A 14657-nucleotide genomic window follows, 5' to 3' on the forward strand; every position below is an offset into this window, starting at 1 on the left:
TTGGTTGAGCGTGGGATAATTTTTCACGGCAGGTGGAGAACAATAGGCTACATTAAACACTTTGAACGGGTCCACGTCTTATCAAAATATACAGAGGTACTGTTCAAGAAAACATGTTCTCATTGTTGTAAACTAATTATTTGCTGGGATGGAGGAAACGGTGGCACAACGGCCCTCAGCTGAGAAAAGGTATTATATATTACAAAGTATGACAGCTGTTTCGATATTGGTGTATTGGCAATGGGCCATGAAATGGGTTGCTTGCAAACTGCAGACATTGGGCAACACCAGAGTGACAACAGTTTACAGGCTGACACGTTTCCTAATAAATTACACATAATGTTTACATGAAGAATATATTTCAGAGTTCTGGGGCATTGCCCATTAAATGCTTTGTGAATGTGTGAATGAAATGAGAAAGAAATTGCACCATAGAGGAAGGGAAAGGTTAATGAGAGGGAGAGTTTTAATCTCATCAGAGTGAACTTCAAGAGGAATATAATTTCTTAATCAAGATAGACTTCCACCCTATATTTACACCCTACCACTCACCCTATCCTTCCACCCACCCTATCCTTCCAAAAATTTAATGTCACCCAGTAAGATACTACTTTAGTAAAAGTCTAAAAGTTTTTGGTTTTTAAATATACATAAGTATTAAAATTAAAGGTAGTTGCTAAAATATACTTAAGTATCAAAAGTAAAAGTATAAATTGTTTTAAATCCCATATATTAATCAAACCAGATGGCAAGATTTAATTTTACATTTTTGTATTTACAGATAGCCAGCAGAACACTCCAACAGTAAGACAATAATTGACAAAGAAAGCATTTGTGTTTAGTGAGTCTGCCACATCAGAGGCAGTAGGGGTGACCAGGGATGTTCTCTGTTTGTTTAGTGAGTCCTCCACATCAGAGGCAGTAGGGGTGACCAGGGATGTTCTCTGTTTGTTTAGTGAGTCTGCCACATCAGAGGCAGTAGGGGTGACCAGGGATGTTCTCTTGATAAGTGTGTGAATTTGAAAATGTTCTAGTCCTGCTAAGCATAATAAATGTAACAAGAACTTTTAGGTGTCAGGGAAAATGTATGGAGTAAAAACTACATACTCTTCTATAGGAATGTAGTGGAGTAAAAGTAAAAGTTTAAAAAATATATAAATAGTAAAGTAAAGTACAGTTACCCCACAATAAATACTTACGTAGTACTTTAAAGTATTTTTACTTACACCACAATATTTTTGTGATAATGGTGCAATCAGTTGGTTGTAGTTTTGGATAGAGCAGACCATATATTTTTGTGATAATGGTGCAATCAATTGGTTGTAGTTTTGGATAGAGCAGACCATATATTTTTGTGATAATGGTGCAATCAATTGGTTATAGTTTTGGATAGAGCAGACCATATATTTTTGTGATAATGGTGCAATCAGTTGGTTGTAGTTTTGGATAGAGCAGACCATATATTTTTGTTAGCTGCATGTGTGACATAACTCCGGCAGTACTATTTATGATATCATTAATAAAGATTATACCGTTTGTAATTTTGTTTCTCCAAAAAAATATATATATATCAATTTGTATATTTGAGTTTAACCATAATATTTGTTGTAATATGTGTTCTGTCGTTTAAGGTGGATTATACTGAAATTGCAACCAGCTTTCTATCGCTTGTTTTAAAAATAGCGATATTCTGTAGATGATTTCATTTTTCATGACCTTTGTCTTGCTGCAGTTGTTAACCAGGCCTTCTTGCTTGCCAAATGACTGGATTCTGTCCATTTTTGGCTTGTAGATGTTGGTGTGTGATAAAAGAGTTGTCATCGGTAAAGTCAAGGTCTTAGTAAAATACAAGGTCCATCGTATACCTCTTGCCTGATCTTCTGTTGTCTAAAGTCTTCTGGAAGTCAATAAAGTTGATGTAGAGCTTTCAATGCAACTCACTACATTGCACAATAATGCTCCTGAAGTTAAATATCTGGTCTGTACAGCTCCCTCCTCCCCTAAAACCCGCTCGTTCATTCATTAGCACTTTGTCTACAGCTGAAGACATCCGTTGTACGATAATCTTGCAATAGATCTTGTTGTGAACTGATACCCATGCTGTTATTGCAGTAGTGTGCCCTTCTTAACTAGGTACCTGTATGGTGATCCTTTTGGTCCAATCTGAAGGTATCTTTCCTTTCATTTAGATGTCAGTGAAGATTTTGAACAGCTCTGCATTGAGGCTATCAGGACCTGGAGCTTTTCCATTCTTTAGTGGACTTGATGGTAGTGATTATTTCTTCTTCGGTTGGTGGGTCGGTGTTTATGTTTAGATCTTCTGGAGCAGTTTCAGGTGTGTTAATTAGATCCACAGGGGTTTCTCTGTTGAGAACCTCTGAAATGTTCTGTCCACCTTGCTTCCTGTTCATTTTCTGTATTTGACTTGAAGTTTCAGCCACAGATTCGGTTAATGAATTTGTATACTGTTCCTTAAACCCTTTTGTCTCTTCTTACTAGCCTGCTGTCTCTTCTAACTAGCCTGTTGTCTCTTCTAACTAGCCTGTTGTCTCTTCTAACTAACCTGTTGTCTCTTCTAACTAGCCTGTTGTCTCTTCTAACTAGCCTGTTGTCTCTTCTAACAAGCCTGTTGTCTCTTCTAACTAGCCTGTTGTCTATTCTAACTAGCCTGCTGTCTCTTCTAACTAGCCTGTTGTCTCTTCTAACTAGCCTGTTGTCTCTTCTAACTAACCTGTTGTCTCTTCTAACTAGCCTGTTGTCTCTTCTAACTAGCCTGTTGTCTCTTCTAACAAGCCTGTTGTCTCTTCTAACTAGCCTGTTGTCTCCTCTAACTAGCCTGTTGTCTATTCTAACTAGCCTGTTGTCTATTCTAACTAGCCCGTTTTCTATTCTAAATAGCCTGTTGTCTATTCTAACTAGCCTGTTGTCTCTTCTAACTAGCCTGTTGTCTCTTCTAACTAGCCTGTTGTCTCTTCTTACTAGCCTGCTGTCTCTTCTAACTAGCCTGTTGTCTCCTCTAACTAGCGTGTTGTCTCCTCTAACTAGCGTATTGTCTCTTCTAACTAGCCTGTTGTCTCTTCTACCTAGCCTGTTGTCTCCTCTAACTAGCGTGTTGTCTCCTCTAACTAGCCTGTTGTCTCTTCTAACTAGCCTGTTGTCTCCTCTAACTAGCCTGTTGTCTATTCTAACTAGCCTGTTGTCTATTCTAACTAGCCCGTTTTCTATTCTAAATAGCCTGTTGTCTATTCTAACTAGCCTGTTGTCTCTTCTAACTAGCCTGTTGTCTCTTCTAACTAGCCTGTTGTCTCTTCTTACTAGCCTGCTGTCTCTTCTAACTAGCCTGTTGTCTCCTCTAACTAGCGTGTTGTCTCCTCTAACTAGCGTATTGTCTCTTCTAACTAGCCTGTTGTCTCTTCTACCTAGCCTGTTGTCTCCTCTAACTAGCGTGTTGTCTCCTCTAACTAGCCTGTTGTCTCTTCTAACTAGCCTGTTGTCTCCTCTAACTAGCGTGTTGTCTCCTCTAACTAGCGTATTGTCTCTTCTAACTAGCCTGTTGTCTCTTCTACCTAGCCTGTTGTCTCCTCTAACTAGCGTGTTGTCTCCTCTAACTAGCCTGTTGTCTCTTCTAACTAGCCTGTTGTCTCCACTAACTAGCGTGTTGTCTCCTCTAACTAGCCTGTTGTCTCTTCTAACTAGCCTGTTGTCTCTTCTAACTAGCCTGTTGACTTCTCTAACTAGCGTGTTGTCTCCTCTAACTAGCGTGTTGTCTCTTCTAACTAGCCTGTTGTCTCTTCTAACTTGCCTGTTGTCTCTTCTAACTAGCCTGTTGTCTCTTCTAACTAGCGTGTTGTCTCTTCTAACTAGCCTGCTGTCTCTTCTATCTAGCCTGTTGTCTCCTCTAACTAGCCTGTTGTCTCCTCTTACTAGCGTGTTGTCTCTTCTAACTAGCCTGCTGTCTCTTCTAACTAGCCTGTTGTCTCCTCTAACTAGCGTGTTGTCTCCTCTAACTAGCGTGTTGTCTCTTCTAACTAGCCTGTTGTCTCTTCTAACTAGCCTGCTGTCTCTTCTAACTAGCCTGTTGTCTCCTCTAACTAGCGTGTTGTCTCCTCTAACTAGCGTGTTGTCTCTTCTAACGAGCCCGTTGATTTTTCTGTACTGCTCTTCCAATTTCTGTTTCGGACTTTTTGATTTGGCATCTGTTGTTTTCTCTTACAGGTCCCTTCTTTCTTCAATAATTTCCCATGTTTCTGGGGTGATTAATTCCTTGCATTGCCCCCTTTTCTGTCCATGGTTTGCTTGCTGCTTTTACTGTAAGCCTTAATCACTTTCTCCCACTTCCTATCTATATATATATATATATATATATTCCCCTCTTAATCTTCTTCTTCTGTGTTGTTTGAAAGGGCTTAAGACTTGTTGCGAGCTTGCATTATGAAGGTTTTCTTGATGGTTTGGTCTCTCAGCAAGCCAACATGTTGGTGGTCCTGAACGTTTCAGCTGGCAGTCACAAGATGGTGGTCACTGGCAACATCGGCCCTCCTTCGCAACTTGACATCCCTCAGGGAGCTTCTCCACTTGCCGTTGATCATCAGGTGGTCAATCTGGTTTGCCTCTTCCATTAGGAGAGTACCATGTCAGCTTGTGGATATTCTTGTGGGGAAACTGGCTGCCACCTATCACCAGGTTATTTGTGAAGCAGAATGTTGCCAGTCTGTCAACGTTATCATTCATCTCTCCACAGCCATGCTTCCCCATTGGTCTCTCGTAGTTAGTGTTGTCGGTGCCAACCTTTGCATTCAGGTCACCAATGAAGAGGAGCAGGTCTTGAACAGGTGTCTTCTCTAGTTCAGATTGGAAGGTGTTAAAGAACAGGTATTTTTCTTCATATTTGGCATCGTTTGTGGGAGCATAACACTGAATTATTGTTAGTTTGGAATGTTGTCCATTGAGTCTGTGTCACGACTTCCGCCGAAGTTGGTCCCTCTCCTTGTTCCGGCTGCATTCGGCGATCGAAGTCACCGACCTTCTAGCCATCGCCGATCCACTTTTCATTTTCCATTGGTTTTGTCTTGTCTTCCATCACACCTGGTTCCAATTCCATCAATTACATGTTGTGTATTTAACCCTCTGTTCTCCCCCCATGTCCTTGTTGGTAATTGTTTCTTGTTGTGCTTCTACACGGTTTGCTGGTATTGACCGGGTTTTGTTTGACCCATTTATTGTATTGTTCTGTTGACGGTGGTTTATGGATATTAAATGACACCGTTGTAAATCAGTTTTCGCTCTCCTGCGCCTGACTTCTCTGCCGCCAGTACGCACCACACTACAGAATTACCGACCCAAACTATGGAGTCAGCAGGAGCAGGTACCCCGGGTATAGGGGTGGAGGAGCGCGTCCGGGAGCACGCAGCAATGCTCCACCATCTTGGCACCACCATGGACCGCGTTGTCCAGACAATGGACCAGTGGGAGAGACAGGGAGTTCTTCCAGCACCTCCACCAGCACAACCAGGGTCTCCCCTGAGCGCCCCTCTTCCTCCTGGTCCCAGTGGGATTCGTCTCTCCCTGATTCAGGAATACGACAGAAAGGCTGCGAACTGCCAGGGGCTCCTTTTACAACTGGACCTATACCTGGCCACCGTCCACCCGACTCCGTCGGGCCGTGAGAAGGTGTCCCTTGTCTCGTGCCTCACCAGGAAAACCATGGAGTGGGCCAACGCCGTGTGTAGAGAGGGAGATGCGGCGTTGGACCAGTTTGAGGAGTTCACCCACCGTTTCCGTGCAGTCCTCGACCACCCACCCGAGTGTAGAGCGGCGGGTGAACACCTCTTCCATCTGAGGCAGGAGGACGAGGAACACCCAGGAGTTCGCCCTGGAGTTTAGGACCCTGGCTGCCGGCGCAGGATGGAATAACAGGGCCCTGATCGACCATTACCGCTGCAGTCTACGCGAGGACATCCGGCGGGAGTTGGCCTGCAGAGACACCACCCTCACATTCGACCAGCTGGTGGACCTGTCCATCTGGATGGACAAACTGCTGGCTACCCGCAGACGTTCAGATTGGGGTCTGGTGGTTCCATCCTCCCGCACCCCCTCTCCGATACCCATGGAGCTGGGAGGGGCGGTGCACAGGGAGACCAGAGGGGGTTCCAGCTCGTGCACCATTTGAGGCCGCAGAGGTCACACTGCCGGTCGGTGCCGGGTTGGTTCCTCTGGGGATCGAGGCAGCAGGCAGGGCGCTCATGCGTCACCCCAGGTGAGCCAGTACCATTTTCACCCAGAGCCCTCTGTTGCACATATGTTTGTGTATGTCACTTTCCCTGAGTTTTCCCCGCATTCCCAGCATAAGGCGCTCGTAGATTCAGGTGCGGCTGGGAATTTTATTGAAGAGTGTTAGCCCATAGTTTTGGGATCCCCATTGTTCCCGTGGATGTGCCCTTCCCCGTTCATGCCTTAGATAGTTGACCATTAGGGCCAGGGTTGAATTAGTCTCTTCCTTATTGACTCTCCTACATTTCCCGTGGTGCTGGGCCAGCAGAGCAAAACATTTTTGGGACTGTATCAACAGTGGACTAATGAAAAAAATACCAGAAGATAGTTTGAGTGGATTATTTCTTTAATGAAACGTTGAAATAAGCATTTCCATTTCTTGCTAAGTCATGCCATGTAAATATAAGCCTTTTACTATTACTTATTATCGATAGGAAATAGAAGGTAACCACTGAACATGCTAATTCTGCTGTTGTCAAATATGCTACTGCCACTCCAGAGAACCACATAGACTTTGTCTCCTTCCACCAGGTCTAGTGTGACTCCATTGGCCCCGCTGTGGTAAATACCGGATTTTGGGTTGGCAGTTTCATAGACGGCAGCCATGTTCACACCGTTCTTAAGCAACGCTGCATTCGCCTTCCCTGAATTCCCAACATTGCAAGTGAATGTGAAGTAGTAGACCCCTCTCACAAGTGCAGTAAAGACACCTGCATCAGGTAGGAAAGCAAGGTGGACAAAAACAGCTGTGTGTGATTATGACACAACAGAATATGGACACATAGACACCTCAGTAAAATACATAAAGGTCCAATCTGTATCGTTCATCATTGCCAGTGGCAACTCAAGGTACTACAAACACTTTCAGCTAAGAACTGAAAGATTAAACAAACTAAGTCCCATCCCCTCAGTTTACAAGTGCAGGACAGCGCTTGACACAAAATGAAGTTACAGATTGCACCTTTAATATAATGGTGAAATTCTTATCTTGTGGGTAAATACCTGTATCTGGGTTATATGCTTCACCAATGTTTGTAATGACCTTTTTATACACCACGGTGGTGTACTTGTCGAAAGGTCCTAAGTGATAATGTTCATCACTGACCCTAAGTGAAGCGGAGAAGGCCACTTTTGGTTTGCCTGTAAAAAGACATTATGTTCAGATTACTACACATCAAACGTTTGAAGCCAGATAGTTTGACAGCCTGATCTTTTGCACTTCTTTCCAAAGATACTGTGAAATAATGACAGAGCATATGATGAACAGCAACTTCCATCATGCATGAGTACACACACACACACACACACACACACACACACACACACACACACACACACACACACACACACACACACACACACACACACACACACACACACACACACACACACACACACACACACACACACACACACACACACACACACACACACACACACACACACGGTAGGGTAGCCTAGTGGTTGGAGCGTTGGACTAGTAACCGGAAGGTTGCGAGTTCAAACCCCCCGAGCTGACAAGGTACAAATCTGTCGTTCTGCCCCTGAACAGGCAGTTAACCCACTGTTCCCAGGCCGTCATTGAAAATAAGAATGTGTTCTTAACTGACTTGCCTGGTTAAATAAAGGTAAAAAGAAAAAAAAACACACACACAGTTCCTGCACACCCGTAAGAACACTGACACACATAAAGAAACTAAGTCTAGGGACAACGATAAGTAATGTCCAACATTACCATTATACTCACTCTCCAGTTTCTCCACCCGGGCTGTCAGTTCCCTCAGCAGCCCGTCAACCTCACTCTCCGTCTGAGTCTCAACCACACAACAGCAAAGCAACACCACCACAGCCAAAACAGACTCCATCGCAGGGCTTTTAATGAACTGGGTGGGAGGTTAACTGAGATGTCTGACTGGTACTCATATGTTGAAATAGATTGGCTTATTTAAAATGTAACCAGGGTTGCAAAATTCTGGGAACTTTTCAAAATTCCCCAGCTATTGCAGAAATCCTGGCTGGAAGATTCCTGGAATCAGAAGGGAATAAGCAGGAAATCCTGGACTCCTCCAACCGGGATTTCTGGACCACCTGGGAATTTTGCCGTAATTACCAGAATTTTGCAACCCTGGTATCAGCAAAGTTCACTCAACTCTGTGCGTCAACAAATGACATCACCGACCCTGTAATAGAGCAATAAAGACAAAAAAAGCATATTTTAATTAAAGGAGCATTCCACAATATTTCCATAAAATGTATGTCTATGTTTTACCTATAGAAGTAAAGGAAGAAAAGAACTGAACATAATACCCGTATGGCCAACTGACAAAACCTTGAAATAGCAGATATTGATGATAACAAGAAACACACTTGTTTCTCTATCACCAATATATATATATTTTTTTGTTAAAAACATTCTTGAGACATGGGTAGGTAGGATCCTTATATTTGTTTTATTTTCCAGAACAGAACAAAAAGCATTTTATTTAATCAGGTTATGTGGACAAAACTGTTTTCTGTGAGACTGCAGTATGTATGGTACATTCAGTTTCTGAGTGTTGAAGTGTACCACTGGCTATCCTTAACAAAAGAAAATGGTTCCATCTGGTTTGCTTAATATAAGGAATGTGAAATTATTAACACATTTAATTTTGATACTTAAGTATATCTAAAACCAAATACTTTTAGACTTTTACTCAAGTCGTATTTTACTGAGTGACTCACTTTCACTTGAGTCATTTTCTATTACGGTACCTTTACTTTTACTCAAGTATGACAACTGGGTACTTTGTCCACCATCGACACCAGCATGTGGTACTGTTTCTCCAGCGCCAGTCCTCGTGGAGTCAGAGCTAGTCCACCTGACTTCACTCACCTCCAGGATCTCCTCATTTTGTTGGAAAACCGTGCCAGCTTTCTGGACTCAAACATTGTTCAAATATTACAAAAGCCAAAGTGCAGTTTGTTTTTGGTGTTCAGTGCTCCCATAAGTCAGTCACTAGTTTCCCGTAGGCTTTCACTGATGGTGCTCATACAAGTCTGGAACACTGGGAGATTTTTGCATCCAATTGTAGAATTGTGATTTGTTTATGCGGGTTGGGGTTGTTAGCCCCATGGCCAACAGTCCAACCTTTCTGTTTTCAGGAGATGTTGGAGATGATTTGTTAGTCCTCTCCCCTAACATTTTGTCTTCCTGGTGATGGATTACAGTCTCAAACATCGTGAGGCCAGACAGGCTTTAGGTTGTGTACAAGCAGCCCCGGTGCATAAAGTCCAACCAACTACTGCTATGTTGGTTTTACCAGTTCATACCAGCAGCGCAAAACATTTTGGGACTGTATCAACAGTGGACTAATGAAAAAAATACCAGAAGATAGTTTGAGTGGATTATTTCTTTAATGAAATGTTGAAATAAGCATTTCCATTTCTTGCTAAGTCATGACATGTACATATCAGCCTTTTACTATTACTTAGTAGTGATAGGAAATAGAAGGTAACCACTGAACATGCTAATTCTGCTGTTGTCAAACATGCTACTGCCACTCCAGAGAACCACATAGACTTTGTCTCCTTCCACCAGGTCTAGTGTGACTCCATTGGCCCCGCCGTGGTAAATACCGGATTTTGGGTTGGCAGTTTCATAGACGGCAGCCATGTTCACATCGTTCTTAAGCAACGCTGCATTCGCCTTCCCTGAATTCCCAACATTGCAAGTGAATGTGAAGTAGTAGACCCCTCTCACAGGTGCAGTAAAGACACCTGCATCAGGTGGGAAAGACAAGGTGGACAAAAACAGCTCTGTGTGATTATGACACAACAGAATATGGACATAGACACCTCAGTAAAATACATACAGGCGCAAGAAACTGAGAGTCTTATCTAGTGGGTAAATACCTGTATCTGGGTTATATGCTTCACCAATGTTTGTAATGACCTTTTCATACACCACGGTGGTGTTCTCGTCGAAAGGTCCTAAGTGATAATGTTCATCACTGACCCTAAGTGAAGCGGAGAAGGCCACTTTTGGTTTGCCTGTAAAAAGACATTATGTTCAGATTACTACACATCAAACGTTTGAAGCCAGATAGTTTGACAGCCTGAACTTTTGCACTTCTTTCCAAAGATACTGTGAAATAATGACAGAGCATGATGAACAGCAACTTCCATCATGCATGAGTACACACACACACACACACACACACACACACACACACACACACACACACACACACACACACACACACACACACACACACACACACACACACACACACACACACACACACACACACACACACAGTTCCTGCACACCCGTAGGAATACTGACACACATAAAGAAACTAAGTCTAGGGACAACGATAAGTAATGTCCAACATTACCATTATACTCACTCTCCAGTTTCTCCACCCGGGCTGTCAGTTCCCTCAGCAGCCCGTCAACCTCACTCTCCGTCTGAGTCTCAACCACACAACAGCAAAGCAACACCACCACAGCCAAAACAGACTCCATCGCAGGGCTTTTAATGAACTGGGTGGGAGGTTAACTGAGATGTCTGACTGGTCCTCATATGTTGAGTTAGATATATATGGATTGGTTTATTTAAAATGTAACCAGGGTTGCAAAATTCTGGGAACATTTCAAAATTCCCCAGCGTTTGCAGAAATCCTGGCTGGAAGATTCCTGGAATCAGAAGGGAATAAGCAGGAAATCATGGACTCCTCCAACCGGGATTTCTGGACCACCTGGGAATTTTGCCGTAATTACCAGAATTTTGCAACCCTGGTATCAGCAAAGTTCACTCAACTCTGTGCGTCAACAAATGACATCACCGACCCTTCACTTTTTACGGTAATAAAACGTCAAAGACATAAAAGCATATTTTGGTTAAAGGCGCATTCCACAATATTTCCATAAAATTATGTCTATGTTTTATCTATAGAAGTAAAGGAAGAAAAGAACTGAACATAATACCCGTATGGCCAACTGACAAAACCTTGAAATAGCAGATATTGATGATAACAAGAAATACACTTGTTTCTCTATCACCAATGTTTAAACAAATAAAACAACATTCTAGAGACATGGCTAGGTTGGATCCTTATATTTGTTTTATTTACCAGAACAGAACAAAAATGATTTTTATTAAATCAGGTTATGTTAACAAAACTGTTTTCTGTGAGACTGCAGTATGTATGGTGCATTCCGTTTCCGAGGCTCCTTGGTTACATAAGCGAAAGAAATTCAATTCAACTGAACATATTGTCACGCCTGCTCTTCCCCCCTGGCGCTCGAGGGCACCAGGCTCACCAGAACTTCTCACTCCTGCCATCATCATTACGCACACCTGCCTCCCCCCCGTCACACGCATCAGCGATTATTGGACTCACCTAGACTCAATCACTTCTGTCATTACTTTCCCTATATCTGTCTGGTTCCCAACTCTGTTCCCTGCTTCTGCATTGATTGTCATATATCCATGTTTACCCGTGTGCTGATACTGTTCCTGTCCTGTTACCTGTTTGTTCCTGATTAAATGTTGACTCCCCGTACCTGCTTCTCATCTCTGGCGTCGGTCCTTACACATATGCTCTAGTACAGTGTGCTCAGGCTCACTCTAGTTAGTGCTGGATATCTTAGTGGGGGGGGGTTCCTATGCATCTGTGACGTTTGATAAACCAGTTTTACTGTATTGGTGATTCTTTATAAATCATACATTTGTAAAACCTTCAGAATCCTGTTTGCATAAACGTTGGAGAAATGCACCTGCAGTATTTCCTGAAGGAAGACGAGCATCAGTGTTTGATTATAGTACATACATTCCTACAAAACTTTACAATCATTACACATACAAAAAGCAAATGTTATGCTCTCCTCACATTGGAAAGAGCAGGACACCAGTGAATGTGCTCCTGTATCCATTATCATAGATGCTGTTGTCACTCCAGAGGATAATGTTAACATGATCACCTTCATCTAACTGCAGTATTACACTATTTGACCCCATGCTGTCAACATGACCATTTTCAATCACTGCAGCTATTTTTTGGCCATTCTTCAACAGGGCCGCATTCACTTTTCCTGTAGTCCCAGAATTGCAAGTGAACGTGAAGTAGTAGACCCCTCTCACCGGTGCAGCAAAGACACCTGCAGTGCAGAGAGAGGAGATGCATGCAATAGATGCATTCATTTCAACATCATACTCGTGATAAACATGAATTCCTTTTGGTTCAATTTATATAGAATAGTTGACTTGCATGTTTGATGTCCGAAGGTATATCAAAGCCCTCTGAGCTCATATTACAAATCAAAATAAATTAAATTAGAAACAGTAATTATGTTGTAAAATAAAGTACCTGTTCCAGAGTTGTAAGCTTGGCCAATGTTTGTGATAACATTCGTGAATATCAGGATGGTGTCAACATTAAAGGGCCCTCTGTGTTGAGATGATGGGAAGAGTGAGGCTGAGAACGCCACCTTATGTCTCTCTGTGAGGAAACAAGAGTAAATTATTTCAAGAACACACACACACACACACGCACACACACACACAAAAAAACTGATTGAAATTAACTTTGGCTTTAGAAGTACAGGCCATTGAGGCAATTCACAATATTACAAAATGTAGCACGAACACCATCATATCGTGCTCAGTTACTCACTCACCATTACCTGCCGTCTCCAGATTTTCCACTTTGGCACTAAGTTCTCTCAGCACAGTGTAGATGTCCGATCGGGAGCCGGTGGTGCCTGCCACTTCACCGAGACTCTCCATCAGCTCTTTCATCAAGTTGTTTCCTACTTTGTCGTCAAAGCGTTGAGAGATTTCGTTTGTGACGTTTCCCTCACTACTGCTCTCAACTTGCGCACCAGACAGACTGCAGCAACACAGCAACAGCAGCAGAACACAGACAGCCTCCATCTCTTAATAAAGCAACAAATTAAGGTGTTTGTAACTCGTCATTCCTGTTGGCTATTTATACACATGACTGGTAAAACAATAGCATCGGGTTCCAGGGGAAAGGAGTATGCTAAAATAATCATTATTCTTCAGAACCATAAACTAAACATTAACTAGATGTTTCTCATCAACTTGGCATCTGATTTAACCCTATGCAGATATTTGTAAGGATGCAAGTGAGTGTTTTTGGCCTGTGTCCCCATCCCCCGAGCAGCCATTGGTCTCCTCAATGGTCATTAGAAATATGTAACCATATTACGAGGAAGTTAACCACAGAAAAAAAAGTGTTTGTCCCGTCTCAAGTAATAAGTAATGGTTTTATCGGACCGATTGTAGATTAGATAGGTGACTATGAACCAGATAAGATGTAAAACATTCTCAGATAATAAAAATTGGTTCCTCATCCTTGCATGACTCTTCCAAGGTTTAGGAATGTTTACTCAAGGACTGACCAGTCAAAGACACTAAATGAAAATTGCCAAGCGCCCAGTCTCTTCCAACTCCTAGTATCTCCTTGGAGTGGACCCCAAGTGATGCAACTACCACTTCTTACTACATTTACTTAGCCAGGACGGTCCACTCAGTAACACTTGCCCCTGTTCACCCATTTAACCCTAATCCATTAGCGATACCATGTTTATAGACATGCTGTTAGCATAGATTCTAACAGCAAACAGTACACAACTAGGAGAGAAGCAACCAGAACAACCTCATGAGTCCCTAAGAGCATCGTGTCCCACTAGCAATGGTTTCGTCTGCACAGCAAGTGAAAAGATGCCAATACATACATGGATTCAGAGTAGGTCGACTGAGGCAAAGAGGATCAGGACACCTAGGTCTTTGCAATCACTTTTGAATTATTGGGTGGGTTTTACGTAAGCCTGATAATATTGAGAGTGGACAGTGTTAGCATTAGAGGCGTTTGTCCCCTTCAGGGCTCTAATCTCTGCAGGTGTCGAAGTGAAAACGAAATGACTTATAGTCATCAAAATCCCAATATACACAAAGCCCCACACAAGCACACAGCTAGAGGACATCCACCACCACCAGCCAAGGTCTCAAGGGCTGTCCCTGCATGCCACTAGGGAACACTGAACCACTCAAAAAGGATGACGTGTGGCTATAGGATCCATGCTTTCAATCAGTGTACTACATACCATGTGAGACCGGGACAACACAGAGCCAGGTTCAGTGATTGATGCCAATTTCTACAGACGTGAACAATTTACACTCACACTTGTGTCATGAAGACTAACCCAGAGACGCCAAGTAGAGTTGTTTGATGTATATTTGTTAAGATGTTTGGGCCTATTCTAAGCCTGGGGGTAAACAATTCAATGAAGCCCCAAGGTCAACGTTGGCCAAAACAATTCAGAGGCAGGCTTATTCTATTTCCAACAGACAAAAGTCTCTTCATGTTAAGTGACTTCAC

The 14657-nt window shown here is 42.7% G+C and overlaps 2 protein-coding genes and 1 long non-coding RNA gene across 5 annotated transcripts; all 3 read right to left on the reverse strand.

Moving 5' to 3' along the window:
• Positions 1-6598: 6598 nt before the first annotated feature.
• Positions 6599-8211, reverse strand: LOC135506199 (complement C1q-like protein 2). 2 transcript variants are annotated; one of them, XM_064925700.1, is made up of 3 exons: positions 8018-8211; positions 7273-7410; positions 6599-6980 (listed from the first exon to the last, which is right to left on the reverse strand). In XM_064925700.1, the coding sequence occupies exons 1-3, from the start codon at positions 8133-8135 to the stop codon at positions 6688-6690; spliced, it is 549 nt and encodes a 182-aa protein (XP_064781772.1). In that variant the 5' UTR covers positions 8136-8211; the 3' UTR covers positions 6599-6687. The 2 variants fall into 2 exon arrangements, with proteins under 2 accessions (XP_064781772.1, XP_064781771.1); XM_064925699.1 differs by having other exon boundaries at positions 8006-8211.
• A 1433-nt stretch (positions 8212-9644) lies between these two features.
• LOC135506198 (complement C1q-like protein 2) lies at positions 9645-10839 on the reverse strand. Of its 2 annotated transcripts, none has more exons than XM_064925698.1 (3): positions 10659-10839; positions 10162-10299; positions 9645-10026 (listed from the first exon to the last, which is right to left on the reverse strand). In XM_064925698.1, exons 1-3 carry the CDS (start codon positions 10774-10776, stop codon positions 9734-9736), a joined length of 549 nt encoding a protein of 182 aa, XP_064781770.1. In that variant the 5' UTR covers positions 10777-10839; the 3' UTR covers positions 9645-9733. The 2 variants fall into 2 exon arrangements, with proteins under 2 accessions (XP_064781770.1, XP_064781769.1); XM_064925697.1 differs by having other exon boundaries at positions 10647-10839.
• Positions 10840-11353: 514 nt separating this feature from the next.
• Positions 11354-13367, reverse strand: LOC135506200 (uncharacterized). Its single transcript, XR_010450350.1, has 3 exons — positions 12937-13367; positions 12621-12752; positions 11354-12411 (listed from the first exon to the last, which is right to left on the reverse strand). It is a non-coding gene; the product is annotated as an uncharacterized LOC135506200 (long non-coding RNA).
• Positions 13368-14657: the final 1290 nt, after the last annotated feature.

This window comes from Oncorhynchus masou, chromosome 19 (assembly GCF_036934945.1).
Source record: "Oncorhynchus masou masou isolate Uvic2021 chromosome 19, UVic_Omas_1.1, whole genome shotgun sequence".
NCBI lineage: Eukaryota > Metazoa > Chordata > Actinopteri > Salmoniformes > Salmonidae > Oncorhynchus > Oncorhynchus masou.